Source organism: Ceratotherium simum, chromosome 3, assembly GCF_057802395.1.
Source record: "Ceratotherium simum simum isolate JZ-2026a chromosome 3, ASM5780239v1, whole genome shotgun sequence".
Classification (NCBI taxonomy): Eukaryota; Metazoa; Chordata; class Mammalia; order Perissodactyla; family Rhinocerotidae; genus Ceratotherium; species Ceratotherium simum.
The window spans coordinates 33,082,491-33,109,341 of NC_141902.1; the positions used below are offsets into that span (position 1 = coordinate 33,082,491).

The window sequence follows — 26,851 nt, forward strand, 5'->3', positions numbered from 1 at the left end:
GCATGCTGTGGTGGCGACCTACATATAAAATAGAAGATTGGCCACAGATGTTAGCTTGGGATGAATCTTCCTCAAGCAAAAAGAGGAAGACTGGTGACAGATGTTAGCTCAGGGTGAGTCTTCCTCAGCAAAAAAAAAAAAAAGTTACATTTTACATTATTTGGTACTCATTTTGTTCCATACTGGGATTTTATGTTTGTGTTTTTGTTTTGGTTTTTACAAGGCAGAAAGTTCAAATACCTGGCCATCTTCTTCAAAGTCAGAAATCTGGCAACCCCTAGGCTTAAAGAAAGAGTTTAGGGGAATGGACCACTTATAGCAGAGACTGATCTCTAATAGCCTTGTTCCAAGTTCAAAGCACTTTGCACTAACCTACAATGTTTCAACAAAGGCAGGAAGTTATCATCTCTGGTCTGCTCTCTTCCTGATAACTTTCTAAACTGCATCAGTTGCCCAAATTGTGGTGGAATTGTGGGAAAGGGAAGAAGATAGGGACTGCCAGGTGGAATGACCCTCTTGATTGATCACAAGGTACTAACTTTCCCATACTTTCAGATGCCATACTAAATTCATCCCCAAATTAGGGGAATTTGGCCCTGAAAATCTAGTTCTAATTCTGTTGCTGGGGACTACACAGAGAAGGAAAGCCTCTATTATGTTTGCTGAATGACAATGGAATATTTAAAATACCTCTAAGAGAGAAAGGACTTAAACATTTAGTCCAAAACACTTCTCACTGATTTCACCCACTCACTGGAAGGTGTTCATTTAATACATGCAAGGAACTGTAGTAGGTAAGGGAAAGGCTTGAAGTAGAGTTTTGATACTGAGAATTCTTAAAATTTTATTTATGATTAAGAACTTTCTTGTGACTGATACCTTTGACTTCCAATGTTTAATATTGGAGCACAGGAACTGGCCTATACTTCATTTTCTCCTGAGCTAAATGATATTGCCTTGTAAAGGAGAAGAGAGCATCTTAATGATAAACTTTATAAAGAAGATTGCCTGACTGGGGCTATATGAATTTTCAATATTGTGTCCAGGAGTATGCATATAGTACTATTTCATGTCCTCTTTACTGATAATTTAATGCTGCCTCTAAATTTAATGCCTTTTGCCTTTTCACCAGAAAGCAGTTTTTACTGATGATAATGATGATGGTCATTAGGGCCTTGGAGACTTTTAAAAGGATCTAAGGATGAATGAATAAATAAAAACCATGATGACTCATTCCGCACCCACTGCCATTAGTATAACGCACAGCTCAGCACAATTCCTCTCCCCCACAAAACTGCACTATTTAAATATATGTTAAATTTCTTTTTCAAACAAAATGAGTATAATTTATTCAGAGAATATCATGAGATTGTGGAATGTCAGCAATCAAGGAGGCATGCTGCAAAAAGAAAATGCCTTTTACCAGGTTGATTTTTTTTTCTCTAAAACTAGTCCTCATAGAACAAACCAGATTCTGTCAGGATCTATGTTAATTCTTTCCTTTCTGAATGAGAGGAGCTGCTTCCTTGCCATATTTTCATTGCTTGCTTTATTTTATGTTTTAAATATATTAAAGAATGTCAAGTTGAATTTCCTTCTAATATTGCTTCAAGTTAAGTAGGAAAAAATAGGATACTGGGATCTTAGAGCACCATCTTTTACATTATTAAATTAATACAGATCAATGTTTCATATTCATAGTCATAAAAATGTGAATATATAGACCCTGCCCTTAAATACTAGCATACAGGTACAAAGATATGTCCAGAATTATTTTTATGAAGACATATGTAATAAGTATTTCCCCAAAACTAAAGTTGTCCCAGGGTGCTGTGTTATGGCCATTATGGTGCATTTTATTTCACAAAGGATTCAACTATGGAAAATCCAAGCCTGCAAAAAGATTTAGTTATGCTCATTAGGCACTGAGTTTATTAGTATAGTCTCTGTTTTTCCCTTTGTGAGCCAATTTCAAAGCCATTGATAGGCTTTCTAACGACATGTGGAAGTGGCCGCTGCGGTATTTTCCATACACCTATTTTCCTTTTCTTCTGGCAGCAGACGGTGGAGCAGTGAAAAGGACACTGAGCCGGAACTCAGATAATGAGGATTCTGTACCTAACTATCCACTAAGGAGCCAGGTGACTGATCTTGGGATGGGGACCAGAACCACCTGTGACTTGCTCTCTTCCCCATACTATGAAGATGATAATACCACTAGGTTGGCATGACATAATTGTTATTATTCTGTTTAGTCTGCAGAGAAACAATCACCAAAAGACCTAAAGAGAAGAAGGCAGCTACCGAAAGGTTCTTGCTTTAACAGAGTCAATATTTTAAAATCTGTATTTAAACAAAAGATGAATGAGCAAGTAGTTATTCACTTTACTTTAGAAATATTTGATATACGAAATAATGCATTTTAAAAGCTAACTTCCATAAAATGTTCAAAGTACAATTCAGTTTGCAAATATTGAATTCAAATGCACCTATAGTAAGGCCTGAGGTACAACTGCATTTTAAAACCCACAGAGGGGCTTTACAGGCAATTTAGGCTAATCTGATAAAGGAATAGTACATCAAATTGGGATTGATGGTTCTGAATCAAATTCAGTCAGTCAGTCCTATTTACATGAAGCTGGTCCAATGAAAACCAAAACTTTCACCGGCCTGTGAAGGAGTGAGAACTTCCCATTGCCATTCAAATTGGAAATTAACCAGTTGGTAGGCTAAAAGTTCTGACTCTTGAGCACGACTTGCTTGATGAGAATGAAACGTGCGTTTTGGTTCAGACCTCTTGCTTCGGTAGCCAGCCACACAGTGAAATATGCCCAGTGCACACTGGCGTGTTTCTGTTTCCTAGAAGGATGAATCAAAGCCCTTTTAGTAAAACACATTTGCAACATGAATAGTGAAGCACCTCTTTGTGTCAGACCTGGTTTGGGGGATGAGATTTTGGCTCTTATTTATGTGTGTGTACTGTGGAGTTAGATTTACACTGGGTTGGTCTCAACCCTATAAGTCATCTCTAAAGTATAGTATTCACCGTACTATGTACGCTATTCATTAATATGTATGTAAAAATGTATAATGTGTACAACATGGTTTGGAATATAATAAAGAGGGTTGTAGAGTAGGAAAGATACATTTCTTTAAACGCTGGAATCACCTGTAGGAGTATGAGAGGCTCATACAAAAGGCATAAGAGAACTGGGATGAACAGAGGGAAGAGTCGATTCACACCCTCCGTCTCACATTCACTCTCACTAACTGGACCGGGGGCAAAAGTCTCCTGTGTTACTTATGTTATTCTCTCTCTCTCTCTTTGGTGAGAATATATGATGCAATTCCACAGTCTGTACTTTCCTTTCACTTTTCTAATAGTTCCCTTACGTGCTTGCAGAACTTCAGCATTATTGCTGTCTTTTACATAGAATATTCTAAGACACAATGGTGCAGCTTGGTTGTCTTCAGAGAGTCTTCTTCTTGCTTGTACATAGTCATCAGGTCTTCTCCAGTCCTGTTTAAATCAGGTGAGGACAGAGCAGAGGTCCATTTCAAAGAAATGGAGATAGATGCACTAGAAGCAGAACTGGATGCCACAGCTTCACATTCAATTTGAAAACCCTCAGATATCTTCTTCAAAGCAAAATGCTTCCTTCTGAGTGGTTCATCCGCCACTGGAATGACGTGCCACTCAGTGCAGCATCTCTGGGGAGATGGGGAACTACCGCTACCATCAAGATACTACCTGTGTCGTTGGCACATTCTTCCTAGAAATAAAAGAAAACAATCAGGATGTTGATGTCAGAATGGATCTGCTATATTTCAGAAACCTTATTATGTTTACATATACAAACTTAAGTAAATATTTAGTAAATTAAATAATTATGTAATAAATGGAAATAGGTCGAAATACAGGTGACATATGAAGTACTTTAGTTTGCTAGCTATTAACTAATTAATAATTGTTGCTCATAATTACCAATATAAAGTTGGAGTCCTATTATGTATGTTTGCATTTTGAATAGTTTTTGTGTCTTTATTTTAATGTCTTTGGTAAAACCAAGAGAGATAAAAAATTTAAAAATTACATTATAAACATATGTGGGCATATTCATTCAATTCTACTCATAACTTTAGTCCTCACGTGTCATACAACTGTAAATGCAAAAATATTGAAGTTTACTTACCGGTACAGATACACTCATAATTAACTCCCTAAAGGGTACAGCACATCATTTGTGGTGACTTAGTTTGTGGTATCATGCTTTTCATTGACTAATCACAATTCAGGATAATTACAATAATTTGGCTCTTAGAAAGAGTTTACTCTTGTATACCTTTGCATTTCATAAACACTTTTATGAAGAAAGAAAATGTTTTTATATTGAAGAATGCAATTTGTATTGTGTGTAACAAAAGCATGCTCATAACTACTATGATAGGTGCTTAGATTTGTCTCATCCATTTGTAATGGGTTTGTGCACATCTTCCTATACTCCCAAGTATAGGAAGGAGGGGACCAGTATGAAAACCCGGGCTATAACAACATGATGCTTTAAACAACTCAGCATATCCAAAAATAAACTTGCCTCCTTCTCTACCAAACATATCTTTCTCATCTTGGGAAATGTCATCTATCCACTCAGTTGTCCAAGGCTGGAGAACTGAGTCTTGTCCTTGTCTCTTCTGTCTTCCTTACCAACTTCTCCCCATCTCATTCCAAGCAGCCACCAAGTCTTGTCATTTCTAACTCCTTAAGATCACTTAAATATACCTATTTCTTTCTGTCCCTTTACTTTTACCTTAATTTAGGCCACTGTCCTTTACATGTTGCTTGGATTTCTGTGAAGGCTTCTAACTGGCCTCCTCAATTCCAATCTTCTTTAATCCATTGGCTATACTCCATCCAGAGTAATCTTTTTCCTGAGATATATCTCCCCCTCTCCTTTTTTTTAAGCCCCTGTATGCTTAGTATCAATCAATGACTTTTCATCTAACGTTCAAATTCCTTATCATGTCTTACAAGGCCTTTCAGGGCTGGCCTCTATTTACTTCAACCAACTCTGCATGCCCCACCCATCACTCATTGCTGGAGCCACACAGAATTAACAGCAAATCATCCAACTCTCTGCTCTCTCTCACTTCAGTTTTGGAATTCTCTGCTCCCTCGATACAGAAGGCATTGCTCCAACTCTGTCTGGTTTAATCATGTCAACATTCCTGGAGTTTAGATCTACCTTTCACTGGGAAAGTCTTCCCTGACTCTCCCATAGTGTCTTAAATGCACTGTACATGCCCCAATCACATCCATTCAGCATTCAACAAATATCTGGCAGGTGTCTTCTGTAAGCCAGGGACAGGCTTAAGCGTTAGGATATATCCCTGAACAGAAGCAGATAAAGATCCTTGCCTCTGTGGAGCTTGCATTCTTCCAGCATTATCATGGCAACTTATCTTACTATTTTCCTGATTCTCTTCCTCACTAGATGAAGGCAACTTCTCCTGTTACTGTATCATCACGATTGTCACAGTGTCCAACCAGTAAATATTTGTTTAAAGAAAAGATTGCACTAGCAGATGGGAAGCAAAGAACTGCCAATATATTTCTTTTCATCTTAGGTCGTTATAATTATTTTGAAGCCAGGGAAAACTTGTTTAGAAGTAAAAGAACCCAAGCCTTTTACATTACGTGGAAATTTGATGAATAAACATATGAATATGTCTTCAAAACTATATGTAACCCTCTCTCCCCTTAAACTTGCTTTCAATCATTGTCACATAGTCCTTTGATAACCTCTTTTAATTTCTAGGCCAATCTGCTCATTTTATGACCAACAGAGTCTATAATGGAAAAATCAGTATCAAAGACAAACCACTAGATGGTCTTCTGAAATGGAAAAATAAAAATGTTTGAATAGTATTACATATACACTTTCCATGAGCCTAAGATTACGTTGAGAAAAGACGTTTTTCTCACAAATCTAAAACAGCCACACTAAATTCTTAAGCTGTTCTTCAGAATTGGGGAAAAAATCTAGAAGACAAGGAAAGTGTTTTTGATGTTTTGGAGCCTCACTGATTTTCTTTTTCTCTAGGGAAAAGGAAGACCACAGCCGTATTTTGCTTTTGATAAGAATATATCAGGGGCCGGCCTGCTGGCACAAGCGGTTAAGTGCACGAGCTCTGCTGCGGCGGCCCGGGTTTCGCCGGTTTGGAACCCCAGGCGCGCACCGATGCACCGCTTGGCAAGGCATGCTGTGGCGGCGTCCCATATAAAGTGGAGGAAGATGGGCATGGACGTTAGCCCAGGGCCAGTCTTCCTCAGCAAAAAAAAAGAGGAGGATTGGCAGATGTTAGCACGGGCTGATCTTCCTCACACACACACAAAAAAAGAATATATCAGATGGGGCCGCCCCTGCGGCACAGTGGTTAACTGTGCGCTCTGCTGCGGCGGCCCGGGGTTCGCAGGTTCGGATCCCGGGTTTGCACCGATGCACCACTTGTTAAGCCATGCTGTGGCAGCGTCCCATATAAAGTAGAGGAAGATGGGCACAGATGTTAGCCCAGGGCCAATCTTCATCAAGAGAAAAGGGGAGGATTGGCATCAGATGTTAGCTCAGGGCTAGTCTTCCTCACAAAAAGAAAAAATAAAAATGAATATATAAGATGGACTTGAAAATTCAACAGTTAATTACTTTTAAGATGATCTTAGGTAGGAAAAAAATTTGTGGAATGTAGATTTGGGCATCTAACATTCAGTATTCAGGTCCCATAATTCCTTTGCAAAACAAGTATGATTAATATGTGATTTTAAAAAATGTTCACTAAAATGTATATTTCTTACCTACCTTCTAAACATATGTACCTTTATTTAAACAGGTTTATATTTTCTGCATCCCAGGTGCTTTATCCTCACATATCTACACTATTCTTTTCCAAAGCACTGTTGGTTGTTTTGCTTTTGTAGAGATCACAAGTCCACTTGATATGAGTGACTTATACTTTCCTCTGCTTTGTGAGTGTGGGTAATAGCCTTTTTGTATACCAATTTGCTTACACTGCAGTCCATGCTGGTAATACTGTACATTGCCTGACCTCTGAATGGAAAAATAATAACAAGTTAAAACAGTCATTTTACCTGAAGTCGATAAGGCCATAACACTCACCCTGCTTTCAATTCACATGCTCAATTTTCATCCACTCACTCTCGACTTTGAGAGGAAGGAATAATGACAGGTTACAGGCACTTTATTTCAAAATTCACTCACAAAGTTATTGACAAGCATTTTTCACAGAAACAGCTCTTCTCTCTGACCCTTGTGAGCTGTTTACATGAAAAATGCTCTTCCTTGCAGATTAATGAGAGTGGAACTTAATTCCATACCAAACATGTAGCAATTGCTTTAGCATCTCTGTTTTTGATATGGCAACAAAAATAGGGATAATTTGCCTCAAATTGCAGTCACTTCAGTCATAATAAAATCTCAGAGAGTACTGTTTGCTTTCAACTTTCATTAGGTAAGCTGGGGCTGTTATTAAGGTACCAACACATAAATGTTATATTAGCACTTAACAGAAGCATAGCATTCTCCTGTAGGAGACAAATTCTACTCTTGTCAATGTAATTCCTCACTGAGTGCAGTAAAAGAGTTTGAAAAGATGAAATAGTGAAGCTTTACACTAGAGGAAAAGAAATACCTTGTTCATTCAAGCTTAAAGGCCATTTTGCTGGCCCTAGGTGCTAGGGTACTGTTTAGAAAATGAGTCTCAGAGAAACTCTCTTAGGTCAAGTCAAACATCGAGACAAACTTTTAGACATGTTCTCTTTGTCTGAGGTTGTTAAATCAGTTACTTTAAATTTCTGAATGCCTTCAACTAGCATTTCAACTATGTGAAGAAATATAGGAATTTAAGGCCAGGATAGAGTTGATTTCCAGAGAGCAAACGATAATCATTCTGTGTAAACCACTGTACACACAAACACCGACATATTTCTTTCTTCTTTTTGTGAGCATGGTAAGCCCTTTTAAAATGTAAGGTGCTGTGTCTATCATTGTGGTGGGGCTGTCGGAATGAAATCCCTACTCTTACACTATGTCTTTTAGCTGCTCTTAAAATAACTATCTCCAATTCAGGCCTAAGAAAAGTGCTGTCACACTTAGAGAAATAAGCACTATTTAGTCATATAAAATGGAAAAAGAAGGAAGGAGAAGGACATCTAAAAGCTTGGCTGTTGCTAGGCCCACCTCTGCCTTTGTCCATCTTCTTTCCTAGCCTTTCAGAGTTTTTTTATCATACCATCATTCAATAATTTTAAGGTCTTTTAAGGAGCTGAGTGTTATTTGGATAATTTGGCAGCCTTAATTGCACAAAATAGTCTATTTTAGCTACCAGATTCAGACCATCAGGATTTTTAGGTGACATGTGAAATGTACAAGTGGCTATTGTCCCTCTGCATTTGTAAGACATACGATTAGAAACAACAACATACAGTACATGATTCTTCCTAAAAATGTTGGTCATGAGGACTTTTTGGGTTAAAGTTATATTCATAAGGTTGAAGGTATTTGTATTTGCCAATTAATGTTACTATTCTACTAATCTGGGAAGTCACTGTCATTTAACCTTTTGCAAAAGGTTAATGCATTTCCATCCACCCCTCTTATATCCCTTGCATTCTGGTAATCCTGAAAATGGCCTGTAAATGTTTACTGTGGCCAGACTGAAGGAGAAAAGAAGTGTTAAGTACATTTCTGCTAAGACTTCAAAGTCATGGGTTTAGCAGATGTTCATTTGTAACCCAGTTTTAAAATGGTAGTTTTAATATATAATATTTATATGAACAAAACAGCAGTTTCCTCTTCAAGATCAAATTAAAATAACTTTCAATCCATAACTATGAAGTAATTATCTTTTTATTAAAAAATAAAAACACAACATAATTTTTTGCATAATATGAGAACCATTATATATATCCACAATTTTATATACTGGCAAATATTGTATAGGGAAGTTTTTAGCCGGCTTCAGGACTTAGAAAGGTTTTTTTCTTGTTTGGTGATACATAAATTTTAAAAATAAATTTAGGGTCAGAGCCAGCAGCTTCTCAACCATATCATTGAGTGCAAATTCAAATAGACTTTAGAGAAAGTGGCAGGGTCCTATCACCTAATTAAAGCAAATACTCAACTACAAGTTCTTCAATAACAGAGAATACATTTTACATATTTTTGAAGCCTCAGCAGCTAGCACAGTGCCTGGTACCCAATAAGTGCTCAATAAATGTTTCATGCTAACACTTTTCTGAAGGGCAATTTTTATCAAATTTCCAAATGTTCATTCAATTTGACCCTGAAATTCCAAGTTTAGAAATTTATTCTAAGAAAATAACTAGAAATGTCCACAAAGTAAATAATCGGGGATATATAAGATGTGTATCACAGTGTTATATGTAATAGTGAAAATTGTTAACCAAAATACCCAACAACAGAGTACTAGTCAAATACATCATAGTATATTATATAATGAGATACTACACAACTACGAAAAACCATGTTTTCAAAGAACATTTAATTGTAAGGGAAAATAAAATATGTGGGAGAAAAAGCATTTCAAAGACTAACAGGTACAATTTTAATAAAATTCATATATAATATGAATGTGCATGTATATATACACACATACATATACACATATTCATATAAGAATACATATCTGAATGAGACAGAAAAAAATTATCTGTTATAAGGAAAAAAACACATGTTTCTTGCAAGCCTCTGCTGGCTTGTAAAGCTAGAGGATGCAAGATGAGCCCTTTATTTACTTAATGGAGAGATCTATGTGAGGGCGCAGAGAGGAGAGGCTGGAGCTGAGAACAGGAATGGCTCTGGGTGGAAGAACTAATGATAGGCAGTTGGCAGTTAACAGGAATTAGGGGCCTGGCAAAGAACTCAGATGTCTAATGGAGATTTTTTATTAAGTTTTTCTGTGCAGTATGTATTGTATCTTTTGCCTCCTTCTGGAAACTTCAGCAAAATCTTCATTTTTCTCTTATACTTTGAAAAGGGAGATTTGCTTTGAGGTGAGGTGACCGAGTGCTGACTCCTGCTCAGGGGCAAGAAGCAGTTGTATGAGGCCAAGTCACATCTGGGACATCTTTATGAAAGAAAATGCACCAAAATATTAAACCGTCACTAGCTTTGGGTAGAGAGAGAAGAAGATTTTCATTTCCTTCTTTGTTCTTTAATGGATTTTCCAAATTTCTGTAATGAATGTGCATTACTATTATAATTAGAAAAAAGTGTTATTTAAAAAAATAAATTGATGTCGAGTAAATGAATTAAGTGAATAAGTCATGAATGAATGAATTTAAAAAGTAGTAGTTTTTGAAGAAGACTTTAAACTATATTCAAATGGAAATTGCTCTAATTTACAATGACTGTAACAAACCTCTGTTCAGTTTTGGGTTGCCCTTTGAAATAAGACACTTGATTTTAGAGTACACACACAAACACACACACACACACACACACACACATATTTTTGCCCAATGAGTTTTATAATGCCTAATTAGTTAAATAATAAATTTGTCTACTTTATTTTCCTGAAAAAATGAAAAAGATGAATCTTATCCTTTCAAAGCAATATTTTAGCAAAAAAATACACACACATATATATATATATACATTACTTGTGCCCACAATGAAGTAGGCATTGAAAGTAATTTTAAAAATTCTATTCCTATATATTTTCCATTAAAAAGGGGAACATAGCAAAATAAGCACGTGCATTAAAGCAACTAATGAATGCAGTTGTGTTGACATAGTTTTTCTTCCAACTGTCACTCCCTATGATTAAGAACGCTGACATGAGCCAGAGGACAAGGGCTTGAATCTTGGCTCTACCACTTACTGGCTGTGCGATCTTTGGGCAGTCGTTTAACTTCTCAATTTCCTCATTTGTAGAAGGGAGATAACACTAATTCCCATCTCAGTGTCACTATGAGAAAAAATAAGCATTTTTAGATTCATCTAGATGATGAGCTTATATTTGGGTACTGCCACATGTGTTTATGACCATGTTTACATTTGTGTTGATGCTAGTGAACATCTAAAGTACCAAACGGTTAAAGTGTTCATTTGGCACCAACATATGCAAACATGGACACTAAATATTGCACTCATTCTTCTTGTGTTCACTATTATTGCCCTGAGAGTCTTTCGTCAGCTACAAAGACAAAATGCAGCTTTGTAGTCAAAATTCACCATTAAAGATATTTTAATAGAGTAAGACTTTAGTTTCCTAACTAACTAATTGAGATTATGATTTGACGTCAGGAAATTATATTGCAGTGGAGTAATGTGCTACTTTGTCTTACACTAACAGCGAAAGAATTAGGTGGACTTAATATATAAATGATGCCCTCATGCCAAGTAGAGGCCAAATGATAACATGACACTCTGCTCAAAAGAAGGTTTTACAATGGTTCATGTAGAGAGAAATGGTGGGAGAAATGAGTTCTTACATGTCATATTGCAGTATAGCTACACCAGCCGGAAAAGTCATACCATAGGAGTCAGCATTTATTTGGTTAGGAGATATACCACAGGAGTCCTACATTTTAAGTAGTAATTTGCAGTAGCTCATTAGCAGTTGTGTAGAAGTAAATATATAATAAGATATCTTTGTTTAATGATATTTCTTTATTAATCAGTGTTAGGATTATTAAAATGACTTCTAAAGAAAAGTGTATATATTTGTGGCTAAAACTAATTATAGCATGTGTTGTAATAAAGTGATGCTTTTAATTATAGTTGTATTGGTTTTGTAGGTTTATTTTTATTTAACTTTTACATTTGTTTTGATAAAAGCTGTAGGTAAAGGAGTTCATAGCTAGTTTTATAGTTTTATATGTAAAAGTAACATTATAACAAAATAATGTAGGCCAAAACTGGACATCTGTGAGAATTTTTTCTTACTTTCAAGAGTAAAAAATTTGAGAAATGCTGTAGTAGTGTAACCTGCTTTTCTTTGCAGAATGTTCCAAACCATATCATTACCAAAAATAATGTGAAATTTTGGCTGAAAATCTAATACATTTGGCTTCTATTCCAGCAGTAGGATAGCTTTGTGGGCTTATTATTATTGTGGGATGATGAGAATGGTGAGGATGATTCAGCCAATCTAAAGATGATGATCCTACTCCCCATCAATAGGATGTGTGCTGATTTATACTGTCCCATTGACAATTTTCATCCGGTTATGATAAATGACACTCATTTGCAAGTTTCCATTTTTACATCTATAAAATAGACAATACCTATATGATTATCTTGGAAAGTTAGGGTGAGGAACAAAGGAATGGATGAAAATTACTTAAATAGTGAAATCCTATGGCTAAACAAACGACACTATTATTATTTCTTTAAAAATAATCTCAGGGCCTATTTACTCATTGGGTTCTTGTTGTTTCTGTTTAAGTGATCAGGTATAAGTTATAAGCAGTTGGGTATATGTAGTACATTAGTTCTTGGCTAAAAAAATACTGTTGCTAAAACCCAGTTGTTTTCAGAGGCTACACATCACTAAAACTTTGGCACCTCTTAGAGGAGCAAAGACGCTTTCAAAGCAAGAAATACCGTCACGTCTCTTTGATAAACATAAAGTACACTGGCGTAGATGCACAACGCAAAACAAAGACTCTGCCTCCTGAAGCTGTGGCCCACATTACAGAAGGAACGGAAACCAGGAAATAGCTTCAGCTTTATGTGAGCTTCTGCCCTCGAACTGATATTAAGTAACCATATCACTCATTATAGCCTTTAATCTCCCTTGCTGATACCTTTTAATTTTTAAACAGCCCCACTTTACAAATCATATCCTCTTTCATGTGTTCTCCCAGCTAAAGAATTAATTTTGCAAGCAAAATATCTAAACAGTAAGCATAATAAGAATGAAACAGGTTAAAGCTCATTAGCAGCAGGGAGCAGATGTAGTAAAACTCTGCCAGTTCCCCTACATTTCCTTCTCAGTGGGGCAGGGGCACCAAGCTGTGAGTTAGTTCTATAGCACAATGCTTGGCTGCTGTTTCAGCAATTGCACCTCTATGACTTCAAGTATAATACCAAGAATTCACTTTGATTTTTGATTTTTTCTTTGTAATAATAATGTCTAAAATTACCCTGCCGAGCTCAAACGTAAAGTTAAGCACCAAGTGCCAGCTAATCAGGAGACTATAAGAATGTAATTGATAAGAAAATCATTATAGATCATAAAGTCATTTTATCTTTAAAAATATTAACTTCTTGACAAACAGAGGCTCTAGAGCCTGGATGAAATCAGTAATTGCTCAAGTTAAACTTCCTTGAAATATCTTGCGATATCTAACATTCAGTGTAATGATTGTTACACAACTGAAAAAAGGTAACTGTGTAAGGACCAAAGAAATACACTATGATATAAACTAAAAGCAAATTAATTGTTAGAAAAAACACAGTCTCAAATAATTAAGCTAGGATTTCTTCCTTCATGTGCAGTGTTAAAATAGAACCATCTTTTAGGAAACATAGCAATATCAACCAAATTAAGGTACGTATAGAGGTGAATATTAGCAAGGCTTTATTTAAAAAAAAAATCTTTCCTAGAGCCATCCCTGATGGCCTAGTGGTTCAAGTTCAGCACTCCCATGGCTTTGGTGGCCCAGGTTCACTTCCTGGTCGGAACCACACCACCCATCTATCAGTTGCCATGCTGTGGCAGCAGCTCACATAGAAGAACTAGAAGGACTTAAAACTAGGATATACAACCATGCACTGGGGCCTTGGGGAGGAAAAAAAAAAGAGGAAGATCGGCAACAGATGTTAGCTAAGGGTGAATCTTTCCCTACAAAAAAAAAAAAAAAAAAAAAGTCTTTCCTAGAGATTAGAATCCTTTCCTGGGCTAAAAGTGTACTTAGATGGGCCAAAATACTGTTGGAGAGACAAATCATCAATATGAATTCACCTGCTAGATTCTGGATAGTTAGGACACAATTTGTTCAGAAAAATGATGATCTACTGTAGAATCCAATTCACAAAATTTCCAATAAATCAAACTGCAACAGATGTATATGTAACAATCAATAGATTTATCTGCATATTCCTACAACTCTGTAAATTACTCTAAAAGCTGATGCTCTATGTTTGCTGTGTTTGTGTAGATTTAATCTTTGCAATGGATTCATTCAGCCAAGTCTGATAGACAAGACGCTTTTAGAAGAATGACATTAACAGTGTTCCAGGAAAGCTACTCTAAATCTTTCAAAAAAGAAAAAGAAACTTAGAAGTGCAATTACTGGGAGAGTGGGAATGCATATTCTGAGTCTTCTAGGCTACTAAAATAAACTCATAATCCTTCCACTGAAAAGTAATAGGATTGATCTCAAAGCCTGGAGCAGATCTAAACCTACAAGCAGGGGTTAAACTTCCCCATTTCATGAAAATTCAAATGGCAAGGTCAAGAGGATCATAATAGTACGCATAAGTTAACCTAAAAAAAGTCCCCCATATACTAAGGGTGATTGCTTGCTCTGAATTGCTTGACCCATTTTCCATTGTAAAAGGAGGAAGACTGCGTTTCCTGGCATGTCTCCTCTAATGCAAACATTTGTGTGTATCTTCAGATGCAACTAGGGCCCAAGCGCTTATATCAATTAGATCACGCCTTTGGAAACCTGGCTTAATTCTTCAAACTCAGTAGTTGTAGGTAACATTTGAAGTCATGATAACAGTTGCCTAGGACTTGTATGTCCTTGAAGTATACACAAGACAGAGGGTTACTTTGTGGTGTTATTATTTTACTGTGCAGTTTCAATAGCTCTAGAGAGAACTGAACTCCCTTAGCAATCTCCAGCAAAGATCTTTTTGGGCAATTTAAGGTTTTCCGTTGGAAGTATGGAACTTAAAACTTCCAGGGAATTTTGCTTTTAGGTTTCCTTAGAAATTGACTAAGAATAGTAGAATTGAATTGAAAGAGAAGATAAATATGTAGAAAAATGGACAGAAAATATAGTTCTAATGTGGCAGAAAAACCTAATCTATAACAAATGACTCAAAAAATAGTGCTCTCTAATATTCTACAGGTATATAAAACACAGACATCTGCTGACATTATATCTACCTTTTGGAATAATTTCATCTGGGCTACCTGTCATCCCAACCGAAAATCAAGTGACAAGAAAAGAGTAATAACTACTTGAAAGCAGCCAGACCACCAGGACTGAAGGGACGTTCATCAAAACAGAGTTCTGCTGACTGGTCATATATGGGGAAGAGACAACAGCAGGATACTCAACAAACTGAGGATAGTGTTCTGAAGTGTGATATTTTCAAACAGGAAGGGCAGAGAAATGCTTTAAATTACTATTGAAGCAGAGCCTAGAGCAATCTGGAATTCACTGTGGATGACTCTGACATTAGGTGACAGAGCAGCCTGGCATGTAGCTACAAGGAATAGAGTTGTTCTTCAGTAAAAAAACTTCAGGTTGATTACTGTCTAGAAGGTAGAGTTGCAAATAGAGATGAAACTTTCAGGTAGTAGCTAGTACCATATAAATGACAATTTTCACATGACAATTTCTGAGTGCAAAAAGTATTAAATATCATAGAATTATAAAAATGTAAAACTGGACAAAGCCAGTCATCTGTTGAATTCTCTCATTTTGTAAAAGGGAAACAGAGTTCCAGAAAGGTCTGCCTTGCCCACCAGTCAGAAGCAGAGTTAACACTTGAACCCACATCTCTGGATGTCTCATCCAGCCACAAACCCTACTCACAACGCATTTTAGAAACATAAGCTTTAAAATAGAGGTGCAATCTCTTAAACTAGAAGAAAGCCTGTACCAATTCCTTTATGTCTTCAAAGAAAATCTGGGGAGGAGGCAGGGCAAGGTGTGAAATCTGTACACTCAATTAAAACCTTCAAGGGACTATTAAATATATGATCCTGATTTGAATTTCTAATCTAGTTTTATGATTTTTAGTTCACCACAAAGGCCTATTTTGGTCTCAGAGTGAACTCAGAGGTCATCTTGTCCAATCCTTTCATTTCAAGGAGTAGGAGCTCTCAACTGATTTCCACATAAGTAGCCCTTTCTACTCTCTCTATAAACCCATTCACTGGTACTCATGGCAAGAAGAATAATCTAGGCTGCTAGCTCTTCTGTAGAGTTCCCACCACTCTGCTCCTCCCAGTTGAGTGGTGCATTTACAAATTATCAGTTACCTTTATTCCAAACTTAAATATGCTTTGCTACAATTGTTATTGACATTATGTACTTTTAATCCTATGGACTATGAATGTGAAACAAAGTAGGGTTGTTTCTATAAAACTTAAGTTGAATATTTTGGATAGGCTTTACAAAAATGGCTGTTATTAAAAACATGCTGTCAGTGTTGGTGAGGATATAGAGAATTTGGAACCCTTTTTCACTCTTGGTGGGAATGTAAAATGGTGTAGCTGCTATGGAGAACTGTGTGGAGGTTCCTCAAAAAAATTAGACACAGAAGTACCATATGATTCAGAAATCCCATTTTGGGGTATTTATCCAACAGAACTGAAATCAAGATCTCAAAGAGATACCTGTATTTTCATATTCACTGCAGCATTGTTCACAATAGCCAAGAGGTGAAAACAACCTAAATGTCCACCAATGGATTAATGGAAAAAGAAAATGTGGTATATACATATAATGGAATATTACTCAGCCATAGAAAAGAAGGAAATTCTGTCATATGTGACAACATGGATGAATCTTGAGGACATCATGCTAAGTGAAATACACAAGTCACAGAATGACAAATACTGCATGATTCCACTTATACGAGGTATCTACAGTATTCAAACTCAACGAAGCAGAAAGTAGGATGGTGGTTGCCAGGGGCTGGGGGGAGGAGGAAGTGGGAAATTGCTGCTCAATGGGTATAAAGTATCAGTCAAGCAAGATGAACAAGTTTTAGAGATCTGATGTATATTATTGTGCTCATATTTAACAATACTGTAATGTACATTTGTTAAGAGGGTAGATCTCATGTTGTGGGTTTTTTTTACCACAATAAAAAAAATGCTGTCAATTTAGGTGTAAAAGATTAGAAAAATTGTTAAAATCTAGGAATATTCTATGTTCAGATTATTTCATAAGTGTCTTTAAGTTTTTGCTCTATTTCATAGAAAAAGGAAACTAGAAATTGTAGACAATGCATTATGAGTAGGACTTATGCAAGAAAGATAATATGCAACTCAGACAAGATATGCCAAGACAAGGCTTAGGGCCTACAACAAAGATCAGTGAATGAATGCACATTTATTTGTTTACAACTAAAATGTTTTAGGCAATATGTAGTTTATTTCTTAATGATTTCCTGATTTAAATAACTTTTTCAATCAATAGCTTAACTATAGGTCCTGTGCCAAGTCATTAATTGAGATATCAGAAACATTCACTTATAATGCATAAAAGATGATTTGGGCCTAAAAAGTAAAGAACAGGTTTAATTGGGCCGGCCCTGTGGCTTGGTGGTTAAGTGCGCGCGCTGCGATGCTGGTGGCCCGGGTTCGGATCCCGGGTGCGCATCGAGGCACCACTTCTCCGTTCATCCTGGGGCCGAGTCCCGCATACAGCAACTAGAAGGATGTGCAGCTACGACATACAACTATCCACTGGGGCTTTGGGGGGAAAAAATAAAATAAATAAAATCTTTAAAAAAAAAAAAAAAAAAAGAACAGGTTTGATGATTTGGTCACTTCCTCTATAATCAAGCTGTTCATTCAGTTCCGTAACTGAGGGCCTGCTTGGTGCTGGGTACCATGACAGCATTATTCTTATGCTTTTTATGTGGTGTAGAAGCCACATGAAATTTTGACTAATACTTGGGTTCAAAGCCTGGCTCTGCAGTATGTACCTCATTAAGTTTCCTAGAAGATTAAATAGTAGGCTACCTGACTCACGGTAGGTGCTCAGTAAATATCAGTGTCCCCAAATACATCACTGCACTGAATTACCATGACAACTGACAAGTGGGTACTATTATCCTCATTTTATAATACACAGCTAATGACTTGGAGAGCCTGCATACAAACCCAGGTCTGTCTAAAGCCTGTGTTCTTCCCACGAGGGGACACTACGGAGTGGGGGGACCAGAATTACTCAGGTTGTCCAGCTGCTTCTTGGGTCTGCTTCTTTATGATGATTTATGATTTATTATATTTTATGATTTAAGAAGAAGTCATACAACATAATTTAATGAAAAGTTTAAAAGAAAGGTGTGGTAAGGACACAGTTCTCCTTTTCACCAGTTAGAATTAGAATTCATGATTTCTGTCCCCTCTGATTCCAGGAGATTTGAAGGAGCATTAAAAGCCTGGTGTCAATAACAAAGTACTATTGTTATTAGTGTCATTATTGTTCTGCCTTTCCAACCTGAAGATCATCACCATGGCTGGAGAGGATAGAAACAGAATAGGAGACAGTGAGCCATTTTCCTCCAGCTTTTAACTTTCCAGTAGTTTCCCAAGCAATGAGATGATCATTTTTTTGCTCTAATTCTTACTCTAAAAGTTGCATTTAAATGACTTGTTATGATTAAATATTTTAGCATCGTCACCAGCTTCAGTTCATGCTATGCTTTAGTTTTTCTATCACTATTCTTATGTTTGTACCACAAAGGTATTTGTCTTGGTTTCCTTTTCTCCATTTTTATCACATTCCTTTAGCTTCTGAAAGTCCATTCTGTGATTTAAGACCCAGGAAAACACCAAACCTGGCATTATCTTCTAAACCTGGAATTCTCTCTCCTTGTTTTGACTTCTCCAGTGCACTTACTGTGGTGTTGACTGTGATTTACGGTATATTATATTTGCAAATTCCTTGAAGGCATCTTTATAATCTTTTTCTTAAAAATAGTTTGTTCAAAATTTTGATGAATTTCAAGATGTATCATCAATCACTTTTTAATGAAGCAAATAACAAGCAAAAATGTAAATTCAATGTAATAAGGTGTATTTCATTGTATGTCAAAGGCATTTTATATCAAACAGACCCACACCTTGTATATCCCCTTGTCATAAAATCAACTAAACTCTCCCTGGAGACAATCCTTTTCCTTTTCTGTTCTGCTTTAATGGCCAAGTCCTTCCTTAAGTAGCATCCCAAGGAAGAAGAATGAAGCACCTTTCTATTCAAATGGTGATTCAAGCAGCCACCATTTTTGAAGGCCTTCTCTGTTTCAGGAATTATACTTGGCATTTGGAAATTTTGTGAATATCATTTCATTAATGATATAATTAAAGATTAGCATGGTTGAGTAACTTGCACAAGACAATTAAGAGGCAGAACAGGGATACGGATCAAAATTCATCTTAAGTCAAAGTCTGTGCTCTTGCACTGTGAAGACCCTCCTGGACACTCACTCTCCCCACTGCTGAGAGGGATATGACTTCTAATAAAGCTGGTGGGAATAATTTGTATAATTGATTTATGCCCTGCCCTATTCTAGAGAGGATTTAAGATGGGAGTGAGACACAATCATGTTCTCTTTATGGTGCAAAAGAATGAGTTGTGGATTATACAGCCCCATTTAAATCCCGGGACTCCTACTTGGTAGTTGTGAGAAATCTGTTTCCTCATTAATGAAAGGGAAGAATACTACCTAACTCCCAGTGCTGCTGTGAGAACTGCAGGAAGCAACATGTAAAGCTCCTGGCACAGCGGCTGGTACAAAGTGGAGACCATAATAACTAGTCCACTATTCATTCCACCCTCCTCTTTGAGCACGACTTGCCTTTGTTTAGGTGGTAGTCCCATGTGAAGGCAGAATAGCTCTACTTTTCCCCATTGACGATTACTGTCAAGTTTAACTATTAATTCCTCCTTGCATGAACAACTGTTAGTTCCACTCCAAGCTTTAGGAAAGGTCTTCAGTCACCACATTCTTCTTGCTACATAGGGTGGGCCATATAATCTGCTTGGGAGTAAGCTTTAGTATTGATCTTTATAGAATTCTTTGCTGCTTCTGGATGTATACTAAGATACAGATAACTAATTGACACTATCGTATAAGACTATTGAATTTGAACATTTATAGCAATCCTATACAATTTTTATACATCTGTAACATCAATATCATTCATTTATTTATTCACAGAGCATCTATTGAGCACCCACTATTTGCCAGGCACCATGCCAAGAACCTATGTGATAAACACAAGAATGAACATAAGGCGGGCAAGGTTGCTGCTTTCCAGAAACTGACATTGTTGAAGAGGAGGAGGGGACAGAGATGTAAGTTAATGCTTATAACTCAAAATGATATATGCTATACTGACTTATATTAAAAGTTCCACTAGATGAAAGAAAATACTTCACATATTTATAACACAAATTCTTATCTTCCACCTCAAAATTAATATTAATAACAAGGGCAAATATGTGTGTTGAGAAAATAAACTTATAATATCTATGATTAATATCTGAATAGTAAAGCATTTACATGAAAAAGTATTTTCGAAACAAAAAAAAAGTTTTTCAGACCTCTCCCCTTTCTGAGAACAAGCAAAGGCAGCGAAATTGGGACACTCGCTATACCTGGCTTTGTTAAATGATCCCAACTTTATAAACAAGACAGGGATTTTTCATTTAACAAAGAAAATCATATCGACAGACACGCAAACTAAGGATTAACAATATTTGGATACTGTTTAACTTCTGCAATTATTATTTAACAATTTCTCTTACATAAATTCAGCTTCACATTTTTCTCTCCCTTTTATTTTTGGCTTTCACTTATTAATCTAGATAGTCACGGCAGTTGCTCATTGGCAGTAATGAAGGTAGTTTCACGGAAAGAACAGGAGGAAAGTGTTTTAAATAAGACCCTTCAAAGAAGGACCATCATCATATACATATTTTTCAGACTAAGAAATTTTAGAGTTAGAGTAATGCAAACAGTTTTGGTTTAGAAATCATAACTAAAGAATTAGCTGGGAGTTTTCAAAATGCGTCTGAGGAATTTTTTTCCACCTCATGGGTAATGAAGAAAACATCAAGAAAGGTTAAGTAATTAGTCAATGCTAAACCAATATGTGACTGGAACAATGATACCCACTTTTGAATAAGACTTTCAAGAAGGGCAGTCAGAATACAACAAAAGCATATTGTGCATATGATAAAACACCAAGAGGAAACGGGAAACAAATAGACATGGTTCAAAGGAGCTCTCAGCAAATGGCGGGCCACAGCGCTTCCTTCAAACTCTTGTTTTGATGTTTAGTCTTCATCAGGAGTCTAGATTATAACTGACTTTTGCTCAGAGCACCTAACATGACACAGTTCAAGTGAAGGCTCTGATGCCAGTCAAAGAGGATGACAAGAAAACCTTGTTAAAAATACTCATTTACTTGTTAACAGAGTTTTTCTATACACTTTTTTATGCTGCCCTCTAGGATTCATTTTTATTTATTTCCTCCTAAGGTTCCATGTCTTTTATGACAGTCTTCTTATTCATGTTGCCCAGAAATGAAAGAGCCTGGGGTTTCCTGACATTGGTGCTTTTAAGATATGCTGTATTCCCTGGTTTTGAGCAAAAGTCAAAGGAAAAGATAATATATGACGAGTACAGGGAGACCTGCAGCTTGACAAAGGATCTCCCTCTTTCTAGAGAGTGAAAATACCTCTTCCTCATTAGGAATAAAAGCCCAGGAGCCACAAGCTGACATTAGCCCCTGCAACCCCAGGCTTCTTCAAGTCGTCAAAACACACAATAGCCCTATAGTGTTTGAAAGCATGAAAACTTCTCAGACCCACCAATAACCTATTTTTCTGGTCATCTTTTTGTTCTAACACAAAGCCTAGCCTGTGTTCATATAGTCAAATGTACCAATCAGCTATGTACCTGTATACAGGATTATAAAATCCACTCATTGCAGATCTTGTGAAAAGTGGATAATGGCTAGCACTAACTTTATTCCAGGCATTGTACTAAGGGTTTCACTTGTATTATTTCATTTCAACTTCATAGCAACACTATGTTGAAACTCTATTAATATAACCATCTTACAGAAGAGGAAACTGAGGCTTACAAGGAAAAAGTCAAAAGTTTGGGTAAACAGATACCAAAAGTCTTGCAAGCATTGAACCCACATTCAAAGCAGAAGGTCAGATTCCAGGATGGGCAATTAGGAAACATTCAGATAGAGGCTAAAGTGCCTGTTTATCTCCACACGACTGCCTTGAGTTTGTAGATCCAGTTTCTCATGATGTGTGCATGTCTGATACTCAGCCAGTATTTACAGGTAAGGCTCCACAGATTAATAAAATATTTGAAAACTCCCCTACAGGATGGTAAAAGTACCCTTTGGTATAGCAACTAAAGGGCTAATGTCTAGGTTTCCAGAAACGTGCTCTAACCCTGCCTAATTGATGCCTGTGCCAGTCAGTCTCTCCAAGCCTTGCCTCCTGGGTGCTGCCAGTGGCTCCCACAGGGATCCCCACAGGCTGGCTAAGCCTTGTCCCTTCTGTAGGTGTGGGAACTTCAGTCTCCATGGGAATCTGGTTCCGAGAGAGCCAGGGAGAGACAGAAGAATCTGGAAGTGTGGGCCAGCTGGTGGGCCAGGAGTGGATGCTATAGTAGATGTTAAATATTTTAAATATCATCTCTGATTGGGAGACCTGAGAGAAATGCACGTATTGACATAATGAGACCTTCCTCATTTAATAGAATAGGGTTCACAATCACATTTATAATGAGATCCACAGGAAAAAGAAAAACTGGTCTCCAAATGGAAACATGAAATTTAAGGTAAAACAGTAAAAACAATTCTCAAAACATTAACAAGAATATTGTGCTATGCTAAATAGATCACAAAATAAAATTATCACAAGTGAAAATAGATTATGGTGTCAGAAACTCTGCCACTTCTAGTGAAGAGATAAAAATCCCTAAAACTTTGGCAATTTGTCATTTTCAGATCAATATTAATCATTTACTTAAGTGATGGGGAGTCCTTGGTAGATATTCTAAGCTTAATAAAAAGGGTAAAGTTCTTAAATCCAGTAAAGTTCCAGCAATCCATCAGCTGGAACATTAGCTAGAACAGCTTTATACCTGCCCCCTCGGTTTTGGGGGAGGAAGTGCGTAGTGAGGTACTTATGCTGGGAGAAGAAGAAATGACAGGGGTTGAGATAAGATATTAGCACAAACCTCCCAAATTCTGGGTAGTTGATCTTTAGAATAAACTCGTAACAACTTATGCATTCTTTGACTCTGAAATTCGACAGTGGCTTCCTGCCATGTTTGAGCCTGCTTTATCAGGCACTTGACAATGTGTTGAAAAGAGGTTTGCCGAGTTATTTGTGTCCTTGCCTTTTTTTTCCACACCACTAGCAAGGAAGTTCTAAAGGGTGGAGATAGCACTGGCACTTAAGCATCCATTGGATGGACTTGAATTTATCGCACTTTTCTCTAAGAAAACTGCATTTTGAGCTCAAGCAACTAAGTCATAAGTAAAGTTCTGGGAGACTATATACAGGTAAATTGGTTATTATTTGAAAGTATTAACATCTTCAACTGGGTACCTCCTTTAATTCAAACATCTCTTTGGGATTCTTGAATGAATTACCCATTGTTTTTGTACTTTTAAATTTTTTGAAATTATACAATGAACTCATCACTTAGTTATTACCGGAGGTTAAATTGCATTGGACTTGTTGCTTCAGAGGTCCAAACAAAGAATCCCTGGACCTAGTCATAATAATTCTTGTGAACACAGTCTTCTAAAATACAAGGCATGTTAATACTGTAACTCACAGCAGAGCTCTGCAATCTTTAATGTAATAAAATGCAACCAAAAACTCATATGACTGAAAGAATATTGCTGTCTAGTGTTGAAATGGATCATTTAAAAAATTGGAACTAAGTGCTGAACAGGGAAATCCACAATAAAAAAGGCAGCAGTAAAGGGAAAAAGCAGCTTTCATAAAGAATGTCAACATTTCCTTTCATATGGATGCTGCTTGCTAAAATATGTTAATCTGATAATTTTGATTTACTGGTTTTGCTTAATATTTACAAAAGGCCAATCATGCAGAATTTTACATCTTGTAGTAGACATTCCATGGATTTTTGGTATAATCTCCACCCTCTAAAAGAGAAAAAAAATTGATTAATGGTTGTGGCAGGGATATGAGTGCCGTAAAAACGAGACAAGACGGTTACACATTCCTTTTGTCAAGTGCAACTAGAGCTTCAAAAGGTGGCAATGAATCTTATTTTACACATGGAAAATGCATACATGCCTGAAGTGTATGCCATTGATCTCTCTCTACTTCAGGATTCCTAGGTATTTCAGGATATTTTTTGAATTAAGCCACATTGTCAGGCAGTGGCGGTGTTTCACCCTCATAAACGCCGTTTTCCTGAACTATTCTTGGGCACTGATCTGAGAAATAGCCACATGAAGTTCTCTGCTGTCTGCTGTAAAGATATGAACAACCAACTGACCTCCTAAAAATGCAAATGGGAGAAATTTTTCCCAGATTTCAGCATCAGTCATTCATTCTGGAAATAGTTATTAAATCTCTAGAAATAGCTGGGCTTCTCCTGAGCAGCGAGTTTGTTTTTATCTCATTGACATGACAGATTCTTTTGCTGATTGCATTTCTCTTTTTGCATAGACTGCTGGAAAGCTCAGAGCCAAATCTGACAAGGACATAAGACCTCATGGCACATATTTTATAAAAAAACCTAATCTCAACCCCTGCTGGTTTCATTTTATTGTAAATTAACAAACATTTAGTGAACGTGCAATACGAATCAGGTACTCTACTTGGGTTTTCTTTTTCCAATGTGTATATTTAATAAAGACAAAACCTTTATATTTTATGTACTTTTCTAAGCTATCAAATATAGAATACTAAGCTCCTAATTTTTAAGGGTACAGATTGCAGCCATAAGACCACACTTCTCCAAACTAGAGAATTAACTCGCCTCAATTCCTGGCAAGAAAGATGGTTTTCTATAAATTCCAATCACATCATATGGTTTAGTGCAAAATGAACTATCTATATGCATGAAGCTAATTGCTTAATAGCCCTACTAACATATGCTTTCTGAAAAAAAAATGTACACACACATACACATACAACAAATGTAATTGGTAGAATCCTTTGCTTAAAGGTCTCTGGAGTCTTAGCAGAAAGTTGTAAGCAAACCAAGAAACTTGCATATAAAATTATTCATTTATTCTACCCTTTAAGTCAAGTGCAACTCAGGAAGCACTATTCATCTTGGGAAGCTACCTGGCTATTTTTTCTTTTAAAAGCCATTTCTTCAGGTGAACAAATATGAAATGCGTTAAGTTTTTCTTGAAGGACATCAAAGGTGCACTTTCCTATCTTTTGAAAGTAACAGCAAGCATAGCAGGATCAGATGTTTTTATCTGAAAAGTTGTCACGGAAGAAAGTGGCCTGCTCAAAAGTAATTCTTAGGAGTTGAATATACGTAGTACACCACTGTGAGTACAACCAGGAAGTGATTATAAAAATATAAATGCATTCTTATAAAATAACACTTCAAATACTTTTAAATATAAAAATTATTTAAAAAATAACTTGTCCTTTTGATAGAATGATATAACAAAATTTAATGCTCTAATATTAAAAGTCTCTACCTAGCTCAATCAGAAATCAAGATTCAACATCTCCGTTATAGAAGAGTTGTCTACCTCAGTTTCATGAAGAAAGCAATGCAACTTGTATCACGGGGGTGAGAACTATCTCTGAATTATTTCTATATCCCAATTAAATACCTGGCACGGTGTCAGGAAATTAGTAAGAATTCAATAAATGGCATTGGTTGGATAAATAAATGAATGAAATGGTCAAAGACTGTTAGAGATAGAAGGCAATATTCAGATATTTTTTGTGTGTGCGTGTGAGGAAGATTGGCCCTGAGCTAACATCTGCGCCAATCTTACCCTATTTTTTGTACGTGGGATGCCACCACAGCATGGCTTGAGGAGCAGTGTGTGGGTCTGCACTGGGGATCCGAACCCGCCAACCATGGGCCCCTGAAGCAGAGTATAGGAACTTAACAAGTATGCCACTGGGGGGCCCCCTAAGATATTTCTAAAGAAATTCATTTTAACAGTGGCTGAGAGAAAAACAGTAAGGACTAGAACCCCAATTTCTTGACTTCTAGATCAATTCTTTTTCATAACTTTATGTTATTTTTTTATGTAAATCAAGGATGACAGATTACCAAGCTTTTGTCTGGAGAGTCCTAGTGTCATAAAAAAGAAAGGAGAAATTCACTTACAACACAATGGCTGAATATAATTCAGCAAAATGGCTGAATATAAATGACACTGGGGAAGAAGAGCCTTTCTGAGCAGAACAGAACAATGCTCAGTGGAAGGCAAGAGAAGAAATAGAAAAAAAAATACATCTCTCAAGATGAGGTCACCAGGACTTGGAGAAAAGTAACGATCTGACATTGTGATGTCATTACAAATGTAGATTCCAGGGAGTTGTTTTAATGTAAAATGGCTCCCTAAGAATTAAAAGTTGAGCTCTTCCAAGGAGAGATGCCTTAGAGTCGTGTCTCCCATGGGAGAAGTCTTGGCCTCCCCAAAAGAAATATTAGATCTCAAGAAATGGAGAACCTAAGCCAAATGCCTGGAAATTCTATAGAAAACAGAGAAAGAAAGAATAGAGGAGATAGGTTTGGAATAATATTTGGTGTGGTATTATAGTTTAAGGGGGGGGTTAGGTTTCCAAAATCAAAAGTTTTCCAGGAAGATTACAGAATTCTAGGGC

The 26,851-nt window shown here is 36.6% G+C and overlaps 1 protein-coding gene across 1 annotated transcript in view; it reads right to left on the reverse strand.

Annotated features, from left to right (window-relative positions):
* Positions 1–1,745: 1,745 nt before the first annotated feature.
* LOC147917520 (uncharacterized) overlaps positions 1,746–26,851 on the reverse strand; it is a 128,854-nt gene continuing 103,748 nt past the window's right edge. The window contains exon 7 of the mRNA XM_087424780.1: positions 1,746–3,773. Within this exon, the coding sequence (XP_087280906.1) occupies positions 3,642–3,773 (132 nt within the window). The 3' untranslated portion in view covers positions 1,746–3,641. The remainder of the gene's footprint in view (positions 3,774–26,851) is intronic.